The sequence below is a fragment of the Neodiprion pinetum genome, chromosome 4, assembly GCF_021155775.2.
Source record: "Neodiprion pinetum isolate iyNeoPine1 chromosome 4, iyNeoPine1.2, whole genome shotgun sequence".
NCBI classification, from domain to species: Eukaryota; Metazoa; Arthropoda; class Insecta; order Hymenoptera; family Diprionidae; genus Neodiprion; species Neodiprion pinetum.
In genome coordinates this window covers 16564359-16580500 of record NC_060235.2, presented here as the reverse complement: position 1 = coordinate 16580500, position 16142 = coordinate 16564359, and the positions used below count along the sequence as shown (strand labels likewise).

Genomic DNA, 16142 nt, shown 5'->3' with positions numbered 1-16142 from the left:
ACTATACCTTCTTCCGCAACGCCGTATTGTAGGCAACACGCGCAACGTTTTGAAGGCAATGCAGATCTCCAATGTGGAGCCATACAGAGCCTTACCTAGAGAATACATTAGGAAACTTACCGACGAAACGAAAACGTTCTAGAAGCTTCCAAGCCGATTTATATCAATATAAGAATTAACAACTACAGAAGGGAATCATATACAAAAGCACACATGTAAACCTGCTCTAAAGCTATGAATCATCAAATTACTAAGTACTCTAAATCTGTTAAGATAGTTATAACACAAACAACTAAAGATATTCGCAGCAGCGTGATTCTAATAATGTTAAACAAATAACAAACTATGTTCATAAACAATTGCTATTGTACTCCAGGTTAACAACGACAGTAGTCGACTTTAATACATATGCAATTCTATATAGATACAACTATAAAACTAACAACGACAGTAGTCGACTATAATACATATACAATTCTATATAGATATAACTATAAAACTAACAAACGACAGGTAACCAAAATGAAATATGGGCTTTGTAACGAGCAAGATAGCAAAAACATTAAGAGGTAGACAGGTAGTTAAGTGGCTGAGGGGCGCCAGAAAGGGGGCTGGCGCCACAAAGGGGGCTGGCGCCACAAAGGGGGCTGGCGACACAACGAAAAGCTCACGCAGTTCGGAGAACTACGGAACCAAGTCCACGCACCTACACCACCGCACCAAGCAGCGATATACCATACGTAAAAACCTACAATATAGTAATAGCTAAAGAACTAAGATCACAGGCGTGCATGCGGCGAAGATGTCGTGCCCTAATTAGAATTCCTAGAAAAGAGGGGAGGTGCGCAAAGGCGACCAAAAAACTAGAGAGGGGGATCGTTCTGCGCAACGATCGACCCCTATAAAAAGGGCGACCGATCACTCGATCGCTCTCTTGTGTTTCTACCTCCAGATTCGTCATCTAGTTCCGGTACAGTCTCGCGGTAAAATCCTTTAGCCTTTTGCATTTAAACTTTAATACAACGTTACTCTGCCCAAAAGTCCAACGAGCTTAAACTCCATTGTGTCATATTAAGTTTAAGATCTTACACTGTGTCACTCTGCGTTTGTGACTTTTAAATATCAAACTTATAAAATAAACCAAGTTAGTCAAAATATCCAAATATTAAAGTCAGTTATTCCGCTAAAACCTCTCACCAATCTACAAGTCATCGCATCCAGAATACTCTCAAAAAGGTAAGCCAAATTAAATCTTTTATCCAACAATTTCTCCCTCTTCGGTTCGTTCGACTACAGCGACAGAATGCCCGTTGTCCGGTGTATTTCAATACTTAATCGGTAATTGGTGACCCAAACTACTGATGTGAGTCTAGCTGTAGCTGTGTGTGAATGTTTCCGGTGTCTAACATCTGGAGATTTCCACTAGGTACCATTCCGACGTCACACTTGCGTGCGATCAGCGAGCGAGCGAGCGTGTCGAAAGTCTACTAGCGCCACGTAGAGGAACTAAAAAAAGGGGACAAAACGCGTACAATTTTTTAGTATACGAGCAGTGGTGAGTGTCAGGGGCTGTCTGAGACTGATATTAACAGAAGATGTCAAGATGGCGATGACGTCTCGCAGTTTTCGGTTAACCTAATCACGACAACAAATACGTAATTTTATTTTTCAAGAATTGTACATACGGTTTATTCGCGTTAAATGTTTTTAAAATGAATCAATCCATGGCGTCGATTTTTCAGCAATTTTCGAAACATCGTGTTGACCCGCCTAAGGTACTGTGAAATAGTCTCAACCGATGTATTGATCCTGTCTCAATACGTATGACAGGCTAAAAGTATCACTAATTCGAAACTCGACAGGCTGTATTTACCTTTTGATTAATTATGCGCAATCCTCTATCGACGAGAACAATGGAGACTAAGGTTACAAGCAAGACTAGCAGCCTCAAGGCTCTGCTATTAAGGGCTTGGCGTGAACGTTGGAACGACTTACAATGGGGAATCAATATAAAAACTGTACGTACCGCTGAATTCTGGTAATCAAACGGCTGTGAAAATTTCACATTTGACTTAAATTTCACTTGTTATCAGATTTTACCAAGAGGTGTAAGCGGAGATGTCTACAATTTGGCAGATTGCATTCTGCAGCAGGCTTTAGTGGGCCCCGGACCAAATCAACTGGTGTTATCGTACTTAAAACATTCGCTGAGCTCGCAGGTTTGCCCGTTTCTTTTTCTCCTCAAATTCGAAAGGTGATATTCCAAAAATCTGCTGACAATAATACATCACATTTTTCAGTTAGTGTCTTACGCAGCTGTTCTACAAAGGATAAGCAAATACGGTGCATTTCACAAGCCGCACTGTATCATAAGCCTGTTAGAATTTCTTGAAACAATTCAAGTCGGTATAACCTGTCGAGGAAAGCCGGAGGAAGATTTATTAGCTGCCTCTGTACTTTCAATAGTGCATTGGTTGCTGCTGTGTTATCTCCACGTGCTCAAAATACCCCAAAATAATCCATCACTCACCTATCCCACGGATTTGATCGATAAACCGGCGAGCATTCTGAAACAGATGATTAACTCCGACTTCCTCTGTGCCATGATGTGCCTAGCTAAGCATGACGATAAAGGTAGATCAGATTGAGATTTGATTTTGGGTGTAGAAATATCTGGTACCCTGTAGAAATTAAAACTTTCATTATTGTCTTTTTTCAGAACTTTATATCGAGGTGGTGAAAAAGTGCCAGGACATAGAATCTCTTCAGAAGAATAGTACAGTAAAGTCTGCAGTACCAATTGAGAGCTCGTTGAAACAGCTTTGCAACCTTGATATAGAAACATTGGCTTCGCATTCCAAGAACAACAAAAAGGAGCCGATCACTTATTGCTTGCAACCATTATTCGCTGTTCAAGTCTTGCTTAATCCAAGCACCGAAACCGCAGTTCTGGTCAATCAGCTCCTGATGATACAGAGAATCAAGGGATACTCCAACGCCAAGTTGTATTCGGAAATTATTCGCGCCTGCTTCATGTGTCTGCACGACGTAACCGGAACTTCCAAAGAGTCGCTATGGGGTGCTTTTACGTTTTTGAAAGTACCACACATTTTGAAAGAATTAAACGTAACGACTTTCAGCGGTGAGAGAGCATTTTCTGTATACCGTATTGTTCCGAGTATAAGCTAACCCCAATTCCGAGACAGTATTTCAGGGTGTTTTTCTTAGTTACCCACACATAAAATGGGTCCATGTATAAGACGAGGAGGATTTTGCCAGGTGCTATCAACGACAAAATTCCTCGGCTTATATTCAGAACAATACCGTATAATAATACAGGATTGCATTTTGATGGTAATAATACTCGCATTTCTCTCGATAGGTGAAGAGAAGTTGGAGTACTCCCAAGACATCTTGGACGCCTTTGAATTGCTGCTCCAATTTACTCCTCTGCTTGATATCATGGACACGGCTTGTTCCTGTAATTGCATCGAGTGCCTGCTAAACGAATTACAAAAAGTCAATTTGGTTACTGAGAAACAGGCGAAGCAGCTTAGCAGCCAACGGTAATAATTTTTATAACAGGTTCAAAATGCTCTGCAGGGACAGGGTGCTGTCTTTCGAATAGAGCTTTGGCTTAATATTATGCTGTTATCGTACTTTTCTGCATACTGGTGTTTCTATTACTCTTATTTTCTTTTTTTCTATTCTATGTACTTGCGCTTGTCGGCGTCACCTATTTCTCTACTGCTAAAATTTTATAAGTGGGCCAAAATCCCGTATAATATGAATAAATAAATAAATAAATAAATAAATATACAAATATGTAAATATAAACATTCCATGGTTGACGGAATTTTCACCTTATTGTTCTGTATTACAGAGAAGGTGTAACTGCAGCATTACAGAAATTAGAACCATCAGAAACTCCCAAGCCATCAATTCCAAAAGTAATAATTCGCGCGGAACCAACTCTGGCTGGAATTCTGAAGACTCTCAATACAGATTATACGAAAATTCAGGAAGCACTGCTGAGCATGCTGTGCCAGGTACTGACTGGAAAGAGTTTCGAATTAATCCTGGCCGTTGCAACTGTCGAGGGAAAACTGAAAACCTTCGTCTCTAAACTGATAAAGTTCAACGAATGTAGTAAACAAATAAACGATGCTGTGACAGGGAAAATGGCTGCGACAAGAGCAATGCTTTTTGATGTTTCGTTTCTAATGCTCTGCTCTATCGTTCAAACATACGGATCTGAAGTGAGCTTGCTGATACTAAAACATTGAAATCCAAATCCTCTTGATTTTGTCTCAAATTTCTCTCTCCTGTTGGCTATTCAGGTGGTTCTTGAAGAAGATGGTGATTCGTTCTTTGAACAATGGGTCCGAGAGTGTATGGCAGAACGAAACAAGCCCAAATGCCCGCGTCGAATGCTCCAAAACGTCGACGCAGCTCGAGTGGACACGTTACTTGCCCAAATCAATTCCCCGGATCCAGACTTTAAGTCTAGTAACATGAAATGGCACATCGCTTGTCGCTCGGCCATGGGCGCTGTCAAAGAGCTTCTCTGCGCCTGGGAAAGTGGAGCACTCGGAGCTGGCGATGTGAAACGCGCCTTGGACGGCCTGAGAGCAGCGGCCTGCTGCTTGCCGGTATGTGCAGCAGCCTGGCTCTGCGCTCACGTCAGCATAACGCATCAAGATGCGCTCTTGAAGCCCATGAATATGGTTCAACAATTCCTGACTCCTATTTCCAGTGACGAGATGCAGGATAATTTCAAAGAAAGGTAAAATTGCGTCGATTATTCACGTCGACTCAAGGTGATTCGAAATTAAATTATCGCTTCCTAATTGATCAAACTCTTTCAGATCAAGCCTAATGTGCCAAATAATACGTAAAATGCAGTACGACGTTCATCCTCCGACGCAATCCAAGACAAAGGTGCTTTCAATGTCGCACAGGTAATTATGAAAATTTTTTTAGTTATTAACCTAGGTCTTGTTAAATCATTTCTTTTTAGTATTATATCGCGGCAGCCGATATCTGAGCAGTTGGAAACTGTGTGGCATGGAATACAGCAAAGGGGTTGGATCAACATCGAAGCTACTCAATCGCTAGAATCTTTGTTGAACACCGGCGGTTCGCTGTGGTTCGTTTCGAATTTGGTCAAAGAAGTAATGAAGTACAGATACCAAGAGGAACTGGATCAGGCAGTGGATTTGACGTTTGCAGTATTTCACTTGGACATTGAAAACTGCACCTTGGACCTGCTGCATCACGTCATACCTCAGTACCTCTACAATAGATCGCAGTGAGAATTTTGTGCCAAATATTTTGCGGCTTTCGATTGCTCAACTACTCCAACAAAAGCGGGAGTAAAATAATTCCAAATTTCAGGAGAGAGGAGCTAGTCGAACCTCAGTCTTCTGTACTGGCGAAGCTGTGCGTTTCGTGTATTTATTCAACCTTGGAGTACAACAACTCGAACCCACCCAGAGGAAACAGTCGTAAGCGTGCAAGGTGCGAATTAGACAGCGAAGAATTGGATGCGATCGGTGTGCCGGCCAACAAAATATTGAGACTGAACGAAACGGGGGACTCGAGTTCGATATTTGACACGAGCTCTCCTCAGGCTCAGGGACAACCTAACGGGCAGAAGTCTATTCGCTTAAGAGAGCCATTGCTTACTGCGCTGAATATGTTGTTCAAAACTTTCACACTACTCGCTGGGAAGGATGGCGAAGTATCACAGCAGACGCATTTCATCCTACAATTTCTACGGTTCATCGTTCAGTGCGGCAAGGACAGGACAAAAATCGTTCTACAAGGAATGCCGCAAACTTTGGTAAGAATAGGTCATACGAAGTGAACCAAGTTTAATTTCCAGAGTTATTTCGTAAACCGAACGATATTCTTCTTTTAGGTTCCATGTTTGCTCAAAGCGCTGCCCGAGTTATTTACGACTGATTTATTACTCAAGTTGTACGATATTCAAACAACAGCAGGACGAAAAGCCACTGCGAGAGATTTATGCATGCTGCGGAACATAAATCTGAAGCCTGTAAAGTAGAATATAAGCACAAAAATGACCTGTACATCCTGTTACGTTTGTAATTATTATTTTTTTTTTTTTTTTAAATTAAGTTTAGTCTCTATCGATCGAAAATAATTACTTTCCTAGTAATTCGATTACAAAGAAATTGATGCCAAAAAAAATCAATTTTTTTAAAACTTACTTAAAGTATAAAATTCTTTGTTTTCTGTTCCTCCTACAAATTGCTAACTCTACTAAGTTATCTGAGCGAGTGCAGCATCCATTTCGTTCGGTTCCATGTTCCTCATAGAATCAATCATGTCCTGGTGCCTTCTCGATTTCTTAAGTCTCATATGTAGTCTATCGTATATTTTCTGCATTCTGTCATTGTAGCGCGATTCTTCTCTCTCCGCATACTCTCGCATGTACCTGTCATATTCTGCCTGCGATATTTACAAGTGAGAAAAAAAAGTAAGCACTAGCATTTTAGCTTGAACCATAGACTGATGTGAAAAATCAAAGACCTGAGTCATGCACGGCATATTCGTCCACTTTTCTCTACGTTTTTTTAATTCTTCTTCATCTTCTTTGATTTGTTGTTGTAATTCTTTCTCCTCTATGCTCCTGTCTTCTTCCCTATCCTTAAGTTCTTGTCGTTGAATTTTATATTTTATCATGTATTCTTTTTCCAACATACTGGACAGAACTCTGCATTCCTCCCATTCGACAATTTCTGAATAACTCACCCCGCAGCAAGTCGAGCACGAAAATCGTTCCGCAATATTGGGATCAATTTCCTTCTAAATCATGTTACGTATTAAACGAGTTAAAAATTATTCTGAAATAGCAATTCTATAATTTCTCATTAGTTGGCTACCTTGTCTTCACGACAGCAGTATTTACAATTTCCACAACACTCTCTGCAGTATCCGTCGTCATATTTGATAGACAATTTTTCCGCAATATTTTCAGCAATGTAACGACCGCAGACTAAATGAACGAGATTCAGAGCGCACTGAATCGTGTTCGGACCACCTCTGCAGGTAATTATCTTACCTGAAAATTCATAATCCAATTTTAATCAATTTGTTTCCCCTTTTGCTGATACAATTCGTGGATGACAATTTATTATTACCATCCACGTGTACGTCATCGTCGATATATTTGTACTTCATGTATTCGGATCCTTCAATTTTGTATTTTATCAGCGGATGACACGTAAAAGTTCTTCCAGCACCTATATAATGCTTACGCAGCACCGGCACAGCATCTCCTATTGCGACTATCCACTTGTGGCTGTCCTCGAATTCTTTCAGCAGTTTACCAACCAATTCCGACTGCAGCAATTTATTATCTAGTTTACATCATTCAAATCTTACAAAATTTTATGTCTTACCTCTCCAAGCGATTTAGCTCCTAACAAACCGCCAGGTAGAACAACCACGTCGAACGATGGTTCTCTCAAGGCATCAGAAAGCGCTGCGTCTGCATAACAGAATATGTTACTGTTGCCCCGTATGCAGTCTGAATCATCCAGACTTGCGATTACAACACTGATCTGGAATCAATAGCCAATTGAAGGTCTGCTATATTTTTAAAGTGAAGAAGTACGACACTTAATTCAGAGTTAGTCTCTCACCCCAGCCCTTCGCATTATATCGGCCATTTGAACTATTTCAGAAATCTGTGCATCTTCAGGCATAATGATCAACGCACGCTTTCCATTATCATTGAAATTGTCCAATTCAAGCTTCTTGTTGTCCGTCGACTCAATCACCTCTACTTCTTCGTCACTCATCATATTGTCGATTTTCAGTTCTTTCAGTTCATTCATTTAAATTATGTGACTGCTCGCTTCTCTGTATTTTTTTTTTTTTGACACAGTATTTTTTTCTTTGCAATAATTCTCAGTCCCGGTTATTTTTTCCATTGACATAATTTTTGGGTAAATACGAAATACGAATATAACATCGTTTATATAAATTTTCACAATAATCTGTCTATACCAAAATTTTGACTGTGTGTTTAAAGCGAAGACTGCCGAGATATGAATAGCTTTCCTTTATTTATTGATTCATTCATATTTTTCATACATAAAATAACATCTCTTATAATAATGAACGATCAATAGAATAACAAAAAGTGAAGTAACAGATAATTAATTTACCCAATCGCAGAGTGAAGGCATCAGCAAAATAATACGTAAACACGACTATTTTCACTTGTTTCATTTTTGGCCTTTGAATAAAGCAAAGCGATTATCAAATATCAATTTTGCACGTGTATTTTTCACATTGCAGGATGACGCATGTGAAGTTTTAAACAAAACTTTCTGGCTTGCTGAGCCTACTCTATGATCAAACTTAAATCCTAGTAAGAATGCTGAATAAGGATGTCAGACGGTTGGGACATTGGAAGAAGTTTTCACACCAAAAACCGTGGACTATATTCTTAAAATTAAAATATTGTACTCTAATTGAATTGGCGATGTAATGAAAATAAGTCTTTAGGCTCGTCTGGCAGGTTCGTAACTTGGTTTAGAAATGTAATAATTAGTATGGCCGAATCGTTCGTGGGACGTGAAAAACAAGCCCATAGTAGCTGCCTGCTGTTTGAAGCAGTCCAATTCGCGATCATTCAACCCAGCGGGCAAAGGCTGCCGCATTACATCCGGATTATTTTTCAACTCTTCACAAAGTTCACGAGCACATTTAACATGCTCGTCCATTTCCTTGTCATTTGACTTAACCTGCAGCCATTTTGAGAACAGTTTCTTTTGCTTACTTTTGTATGCCATTATACGTTCGTTGAGCTGAAAGGAAATCAAATTCTGAGCTTGTAAGACAACAAATAACAAGTTTTATATATTATTTCTTCCAGATGGAATTAGATCTGCAAACAAATAGTGCTTAATTTGGTAAATGATGAATCAAAATGCTCAATTACCTGTTTGATTTCTTTCACAATCCTTTGATTGTTAGGGTCGATCATTCGAGATTTGTGGAATTCCTCCATCGCTCTATCGTATTCGCCCATAGTCATCAGCGCCTTTCCATGCCTGAAAGCAAAGTGAGTTCCTGGAGTAAGTAACGAATCGAAAATTGTTTCTGCAAGGTTTACAAATTTGATAATTAGTGTTCCATCTTCAGAATGAAAAGAAATGACTTACGTAAAAAAGGCTTTTGCGTTTGGCACAGGTACATCTCTACAAACGGTACAAGCTTTACGAGGTTCACCGAGTTTGTTGTAACAGATGCCCAAATTGACATAGGCCTTGGTCAATGCTTTCTGTTGCTTAGTTTGTTCTTCCTCATTCTCCAGTGCAATACTCTCCAAAATCTTAACGACCTTCAGGTACCTAAAATTTTCATCTGTTTGATTAGTGACAAGAAATAAATACGCAGAGGCATGAGATAATCTGGGTAAAAATCAATAACGAACCCTCTGGCAGCCTGTTTTGTTCTATTTCTATTGAAATCATCATTTGCAGTAGCATGAACAGCCATTGCCTTAGGAAAGGCTTTTTCCATAGACTTTCTCTCCTCCTGGTCCAAGTTGTCGTAAGTATCCGCAGCTGCATTGTCAACAAAGTCGCTCAGGTAAACAGCGAACATGACTTCCTCGTTGGGAGGAATTCTGGGAGGACATCCCATGGGTCCAAAGGCATAATCAGGATGGATGATGAAGTGAGAAATCTCGTGCTTCTTCATAGTCTGAATCCCAATTTCCAGTCCCGGTAGCAGCACTCCCTTGTTCAGTCGCACCCTCTCTGATGTCTGGCGCAAGTAAGACGAATCGAACGGTTCATCTTGATACTCAAAGTAGCCCATGTACTGGACGTACACCATGGCATCCATTGGAACAACTTCCCCGACTCCGACTTGCTTCACAGACTTGAAAATCTGCCGCACAATGGATGATGATAAAAAAGTGAAAAATGAAATTTGTTTCAGGTGTGAGAAGGTCGAGGAGTTACCTTTCCTTCGCCCGTTACATCGGTCATGTTAACTTTGAGATCCTCAAAGCTTGTGTTGCATGGAACAATCTTAATTGAATCAGCCTGATTTTCACCATCGTTTTCAGGATTGGCGCTGTCCTCGTTGTCGTCGATATTCAAATATTTCATCATCTCTTCATTGCTGATGTTGCGGTTATTGAAGCCGTACACCTGGTCGTCTTCGTCATCATCGATATCGTCGCCAGCCTCCAGAACCAGATTAGGTTTGCGCATTAACTCGCTACAAAGGAAAATATAGAAATGTAGGTCAAACTCTCAACAGAACAGGAAATATTCCAGAAACAATTTCATGAATAATTTTCAAACTATCGAAATACAGTACGCGTTAATTATTCACTATATTTACCCAAGCGTGAATCCTCGCTGGCTTTTGAACTCTGTATTCGGCATCTTCAAAGTTTTTCGTTAAACGTAACACGACGCGCTGTTCACTATACTCAAGTTTTAACGTGATAGGGTTGATATGAATTACAAGGATCCTATTTTCAGTTTATTGTTACCGCTCGTTACCACTAACTGGAGAAACTTAACGTCGACCAACGTCGACTGACGCCGTACGCGTTGCGGTCATAGGTTACGTTGACTGAGGATCCACGAAGTATATTCGAATTCGCACCGCGAGCAAAATGGAAACTTTTTTTCCAGCGCTCTTTTGTTATTGTCAGGTTGTATGGGGCGACGTCGAGCGGATTGTTGTGGATCCAGGTGGATCAAAATGTGAAACTTTTCCCGCGAGGTCAATGGCGGTCACTAAAGATGCATAATGCTAAGATGTAATATTTATATTTCAGTAACCATGAATCAAACGATCGCACGAGAACAGTACTTAGTACTTACATTTTGTCGGTAGCCACAAGCCTCCTTGGGTAGACAGTTGTTGCTGAGCTTTGGCGAAATTTGTCGTGTACACTGCAGTGACAGCTTAAATCCTAACCAATAAACCCAACCCTAATTAAACAATTAAAAAAAGTCTAAATGAATTCCTTTCGAAAGGCGTTGAAGGACGCCAAAAATGTATTAATTTTAACTGGAGCTGGAGTGTCGGCCGAATCCGGTGTCCCAACGTTTCGAGGTTCCGGCGGCTTGTGGAGGAATTATCAAGCCCAAAATCTTGCTACGCCGCAGGCTTTTTCAGCCAATCCATCTCTAGTTTGGGAATTCTATCATTACAGGCGAGAACTGGTCCTGAAAGTTGAGCCGAATCAGGTAATTTAAGGTCCCGATGATCAATAAAAAAATAAATAATGCCTTTGTTATGCTTCTATTCTTTGAACGTGACATGACTAGAATTTGTATTCCAATTTGATAGGCACACAAGGCAATAGCGGAGTTTGAACAGCGAATGAGAAATCACGGTAATATTGTAACGATATTAACGCAGAATATCGATGGGCTTCATCAGCGTGCCGGTTCGGCCAATGTCATCGAGCTCCACGGTTCTCTTTACAAAACAAGATGTACAAAGTGCAAGGAAGTTGTTGAGGATAGAAGCAGTCCAATCTGTCCAGCCCTTGAGGGAAAGGGGTAATGAAAAGTAACTGTAAAATCTCCTATCACAGTATCAATTTTACGATATTGCATGGGGAAAAATAAACCATATTGCATTTCTTCGCCTTCCAAGACTTCTTTCTCTCTTTCTTTTCTAATAGTTTATTGAACTTTCCACAGAGCTCCTGATCGTACTGCAAAATCGCTGCCTATTCCTGTCGATGAACTGCCAAGATGTAAAAAATCCATGTGCAAGGGTTTGCTCAGACCACATATTATATGGTTTGGCGAAAACTTGGATAGAAGCGTGCTCCAAAGAGCTGGTGAATGTGATAAAATGACAACAATTTATGTTATTAATTATATTAAACAGTCTGATAAATTCTCTACATCACAATGTTTGTATATAAAAATATGATGCTACTCTCAATATTGGGAACTCTAGCACTCGGATACATTATCTGGTGGCGATATTTAACATCTGAGTGAGTAGATCAAGAATGTCATGAAAGTGTCGTATTACATTTTAAAATTACAAAAACAATATCTATGTTTATAAAAATACACTTGTCTACATTTCTTTATGTACAGCGTGACCTACTCAATCTGTTGCATATTTTTACCGCTAGATGCAATTTCTTAATCCACGTCCCTGCCAGAGATCCCAATAATTATTTTTGTAAAATATTTCCAGGTGAGGCCGTAGAAAACTGTGACATTTGCCTCGTCATTGGCACCTCATCCGTCGTCTACCCCGCTGCCATGTTTGCTCCTCAAGTAGCTGACCGTGGAGTCGTCGTTGCTGAATTCAACGTAGAAAGTACTCCAGCTACAAATCAATTTCAGTAAGCATCTTTTTGACGTGTCGAGAGACCAGAAAGTTGGAGAATAATTCATGATGTTAAAACGTGCCCTTGATTAATTACTTATTTGCTAATTTGTTGATTTCTAGGTATCATTTCTCAGGTCCGTGTGCAACTACGATACCACAAGCCCTGGCTTTGTGAACAATGCAGGAAAATGAAGTCTATCAAATTATGGTTGTGATAATGATTAACTACAGTGATGCGACATGAATAATAATTAAATAGCTTACTTTTAATTTCACAAAGCTCGATGTCAGCACCAAGATCTTTCAGGTATCGCATCCACAAAGTTTGTTTAGGAGATAATGTGTCCCCAGGTCCTTTGACCTCTACGATCTTGTACTGTAATAAAAACGTTGTTTTAGTTACTAACTACCACTGCCTTATCGCTTTAAACTGTGATATGGTATTTACACGGGCAGTTTCATCAATTTCAAATTATATTCTTATTAAATTAAGAATTGCAAATGCTAATTCTGTTACCCTTTTTCCCACGGGATCCCAGATCACTAAGTCGGGGAAACCCGCTTTCCACACACTGAAGTTAGACCCCATTCTCTTACAGATCCCTGCCACTATAACAGGCCCCATGCATCGCACTAGATCCTGCAATAATAAAGAGAATTGAAAATTATTAACAGTACGTAAATCTGAAACGCGTTTTCTAAACGACATTTTGATTATTTACAACGAACTGCTCATTGGAAACAGCTAGAGGCTTAGGCATGATCGATTCGTAGAGACTCCGGGTCTCTAAGGAAGTTTCAATCAAACTGCATAGCTGCTCCTCGCTCAGAATTTTGATGAATTCAATCTTTCTATCAATTTCTTCTTTTCTGTTGGTGTAGAACTCCGAGGTGTATAAATCCAGAGGAGCTCTTTGGTACATGCTCAGATAAGTGCCACGAATCGACAAAGTGTAAAGTTCTTCCCACATCAGGAGCGCAAACAATGTTACGGGAAATGAACCCTCGCAATGCCACTTGTGAATGTATCCCAATTCCTTATAATAACACACAGCTCGTTGCTCGACTCCCATGTAACCTTTGTCTCCATCCTCCAAATCCATTTTCCATGTTGTTTTCCGTCCTGTTTTATTCCTGGAAAACCGTAAAAGACGCAAAAATCAGGATTTGTGGAAATATGGAGATAAATTTAGACTGATAGTCGCAAAAGAATGTATCTCGTCTGAATCTTACCCCTGCATCACTTTGCCATGTATAGAGACCTTGCGAGGCTCTCTGAGTATGTCCGGATTGATAAGACCTTTCAAATCTGACTGTACATCTCGATTTATGCCGTTTTTTCTCTTCGCCAACATAGAAGCTCTCTTTGTAAGAACGTGCTTTCCGATTTCTGTGACAGTCGCATGAGTCAATCCCTTTATAATTATACGAGCAGCATCATTCAGATTTTTGTTATACTTTGTCTCTATCAATGCCAGTTCATCGTACCATTCACCTTTTCTGCTCTGGCAATAGGTTTCCTGGTTTATAAGGTCATTTAGCATTTTAACCGCTTCTGGTATGTAAGAGCTTTCTTTCTTGAATATTTCTAAACAAGATGTTACTATTTTCATGCATACATATTTCTCGCTGAATTTCTGAACATGACGAGGCACTCCGGTGTCTGTTTGACTGCAAAATAATTGTTAAATAAAATAAAATATGGCTGAAGTAGTATTTCAAGCTATTAGGTAAAACTATTTTGTTTCCTCGTCACCTGATGGGATTCTGTTGCAAAAGAAACATCAACCGCGAATGAGCGTCTCTTCCAATCCTTCTAAATGTGTCCCAATTTCTTGGGTCACCTCTGGGCAGCTCAAGAACAAGCTTCCACTTTTGTTTCCAGTCAACGTACCTACAGCATAGAATTGAATTAAGTTCCTCCGTATATATCAAAGAAAAATCCCGGTGCGTAAATTTTAACCTACCGCACAAGGTGATCTCTATTTTGGAAGACAGGAACCTTATGAACCTGCACTTCCGGGTATCTCAAACTACCATCTTTAATCATTGTGAGTTGAAGAAATGTGCTGGAAAGAGTTGCAGTTATTTCTTGCGCAGGTATGAAGAGCGTGATGATACGTTCTACGAGGTTGATCATCTCCTGCAGCAGGCAAGTGCAAGGTCCCAATGCATTTAGAACCCTTCTCCTTAGCACCGTAGCTGGACTTTCTCCTCCAGGAAATAAGGATTGCGTAGAACTAGTCCTCAGAATTTTTTCAATCGCTGATTCCTTAGTTTTCTGTCGAGGTATGTTCGACTGCCGGGCCACATCGTGAACTTCGCTTGCCGACAGTATCGTTAGAAGATTTTCAAGGGGGACGTCATTGGTATCTGAAAAGATTGAATAATTTGGCGAACCTCCAAATTTCTTCACGTCTGCTACGAGTTATTAGCTTAACAGTAGACAAATTCCAAAATAGCCAGATAGCCATTTACCGGAAGTGAAGAAGTTGTTTTCTTCCAATTCGTCGAACAGCGGATTAAGGTCTTCCGCAATTTCTGGATACTTAATAGAGGTGCGTCTCTTCCAAACGTGCGTCCTCAGAAGCATCCTTACAAAAAGTGCTTGTGATTGCTGGCTCATTGTGAGCATATCAAATATTCGATCAAGTTCATTGTCATCGAAATACCCACAGTTGATAGAGTTTGCAAAAACATCAACAATAATATTAAACATATGCTCAGCATGCTTGTCATTTGGTATATTCACCCTGTCGATACGATAAGTAGATGTTGTATCATCTATCTCAATATAGCCTCTTTCAGGTGGTTCAGAATCATTATTGCGATACACTTCTGAAAGAAAAAAATTATTCTTCGGCAAGACCCCAGTTCTAGCAAGGTTCAGGATCTCTACAACCTCGGATACTTTGCTAGTATCAATCGCCTCGTCGTATATCAATTTTCTAGGGCTTGGATGTTTCAGTCTCCTTATAACTGTGCTGACCGGTGTGTTCTGGGATTTTTTCCGTGGCGACATGCTGCTGCTTCTTCTCGAGCCGGATAAGGCTCTCTTCTGGGACACATTGTTCTTAGTCGGCGTAGAGGCGGAGCTGGAATTGAATGATTCCTGGCACGAGAGAGGCTTCGGGTCGCTAACCAAGTGCCTGATACTCAGCAAGGCTTCGTCTTCACTGTCGACCCGATCAACCAACGACGCTGTCGACAACAGGTCGCCACGATTCTCAGACAGAGAAGCCATGGTCGGTTGTTGCTTAGAATAGTTGATTCGATCCTGTTCAAGAGAATTTTCCTTCTGCTTCAGAGCCTCTCGAGGCGTCTTGATGACGATTGGAGAATTCTTGTCGGTTTGTTGTCGCCCAGCACTAACCACCTTATAATATTGGTACATGGAAGTTTGTTGAGACATGTTCGACAGCCGAATTGATGTTGTCTTTTCACTCGTCGTGACTGAAAATATTCAACTTTTTTACTAGCTGCTCTCATTCATAAGAGGTATAAATACTTATCAACTTGTTTTAACATAAATCACGGAATTTACAAAGCTGTTTATAAGTTTATTGAAGTTATCCGCTGCAACTTTTTATAATTAATCTTGGTTTTCATATGTAAATCTTTCATATTTAGTACAACCGCACCTCTTCGCCATCCAGTGATGATTAACGAGTGTCAGCACTGTCAGCATACATGCCACATGTTCCCGCGATCCTTGACCAATTGGAGCACCAGAAAGGGCCAAGTGGCCAATCAGGAACGTCGACCAGAAT

General features: G+C 40.2%; 5 protein-coding genes across 10 annotated transcripts; 2 read left to right on the top strand and 3 right to left on the bottom strand.

Annotated features, from left to right (window-relative positions):
* The first annotated feature begins 1532 nt into the window (after positions 1-1532).
* On the top strand, positions 1533-8455 carry MED24 (mediator complex subunit 24). Of its 4 annotated transcripts, XM_046622923.2 has the most exons (13): positions 1533-1655; positions 1743-1775; positions 1863-2018; positions 2094-2219; positions 2301-2634; positions 2720-3142; positions 3383-3566; positions 3884-4259; positions 4341-4786; positions 4869-4961; positions 5021-5311; positions 5398-5845; positions 5924-8455. In XM_046622923.2, exons 3-13 carry the CDS (start codon positions 1887-1889, stop codon positions 6068-6070), a joined length of 3000 nt encoding a protein of 999 aa, XP_046478879.1. In that variant the 5' UTR covers positions 1533-1655; positions 1743-1775; positions 1863-1886; the 3' UTR covers positions 6071-8455. The 4 variants fall into 4 exon arrangements, with proteins under 4 accessions (XP_046478879.1, XP_046478877.1, XP_046478878.1 ...); XM_046622921.2 differs by having other exon boundaries at positions 1743-2018; XM_046622922.2 differs by having other exon boundaries at positions 1542-1775.
* LOC124217409 (uncharacterized) lies at positions 6249-8017 on the bottom strand. Its single transcript, XM_046622932.2, has 6 exons — positions 7674-8017; positions 7431-7592; positions 7170-7371; positions 6912-7090; positions 6559-6834; positions 6249-6477 (listed from the first exon to the last, which is right to left on the bottom strand). The coding sequence occupies exons 1-6, from the start codon at positions 7866-7868 to the stop codon at positions 6289-6291; spliced, it is 1203 nt and encodes a 400-aa protein (XP_046478888.1). The 5' UTR covers positions 7869-8017; the 3' UTR covers positions 6249-6288.
* On the bottom strand, positions 8081-11069 carry shu (shutdown). Its single transcript, XM_046622931.2, has 7 exons — positions 10890-11069; positions 10399-10802; positions 10011-10272; positions 9476-9936; positions 9204-9392; positions 8981-9092; positions 8081-8846 (listed from the first exon to the last, which is right to left on the bottom strand). The coding sequence occupies exons 2-7, from the start codon at positions 10440-10442 to the stop codon at positions 8541-8543; spliced, it is 1374 nt and encodes a 457-aa protein (XP_046478887.1). The 5' UTR covers positions 10443-10802; positions 10890-11069; the 3' UTR covers positions 8081-8540.
* LOC124217411 (NAD-dependent protein deacylase) lies at positions 11028-11580 on the top strand. The gene is made up of 2 exons (XM_046622934.2): positions 11028-11258; positions 11362-11580. Exons 1-2 carry the CDS (start codon positions 11028-11030, stop codon positions 11578-11580), a joined length of 450 nt encoding a protein of 149 aa, XP_046478890.1.
* A 299-nt stretch (positions 11581-11879) lies between these two features.
* On the bottom strand, positions 11880-16057 carry LOC124217406 (fanconi-associated nuclease 1). 3 transcript variants are annotated; one of them, XM_046622925.2, is made up of 8 exons: positions 16014-16057; positions 14851-15825; positions 14340-14745; positions 14129-14266; positions 13606-14043; positions 13095-13506; positions 12890-13012; positions 11880-12748 (listed from the first exon to the last, which is right to left on the bottom strand). In XM_046622925.2, the coding sequence occupies exons 2-8, from the start codon at positions 15782-15784 to the stop codon at positions 12503-12505; spliced, it is 2697 nt and encodes an 898-aa protein (XP_046478881.1). In that variant the 5' UTR covers positions 15785-15825; positions 16014-16057; the 3' UTR covers positions 11880-12502. The 3 variants fall into 3 exon arrangements, with proteins under 3 accessions (XP_046478881.1, XP_046478880.1, XP_046478882.1); XM_046622924.2 differs by having other exon boundaries at positions 15917-16047; XM_046622926.2 differs by having other exon boundaries at positions 11882-12369; positions 12637-12748; positions 14851-16047.
* Between the last annotated feature and the right edge of the window lie 85 nt (positions 16058-16142).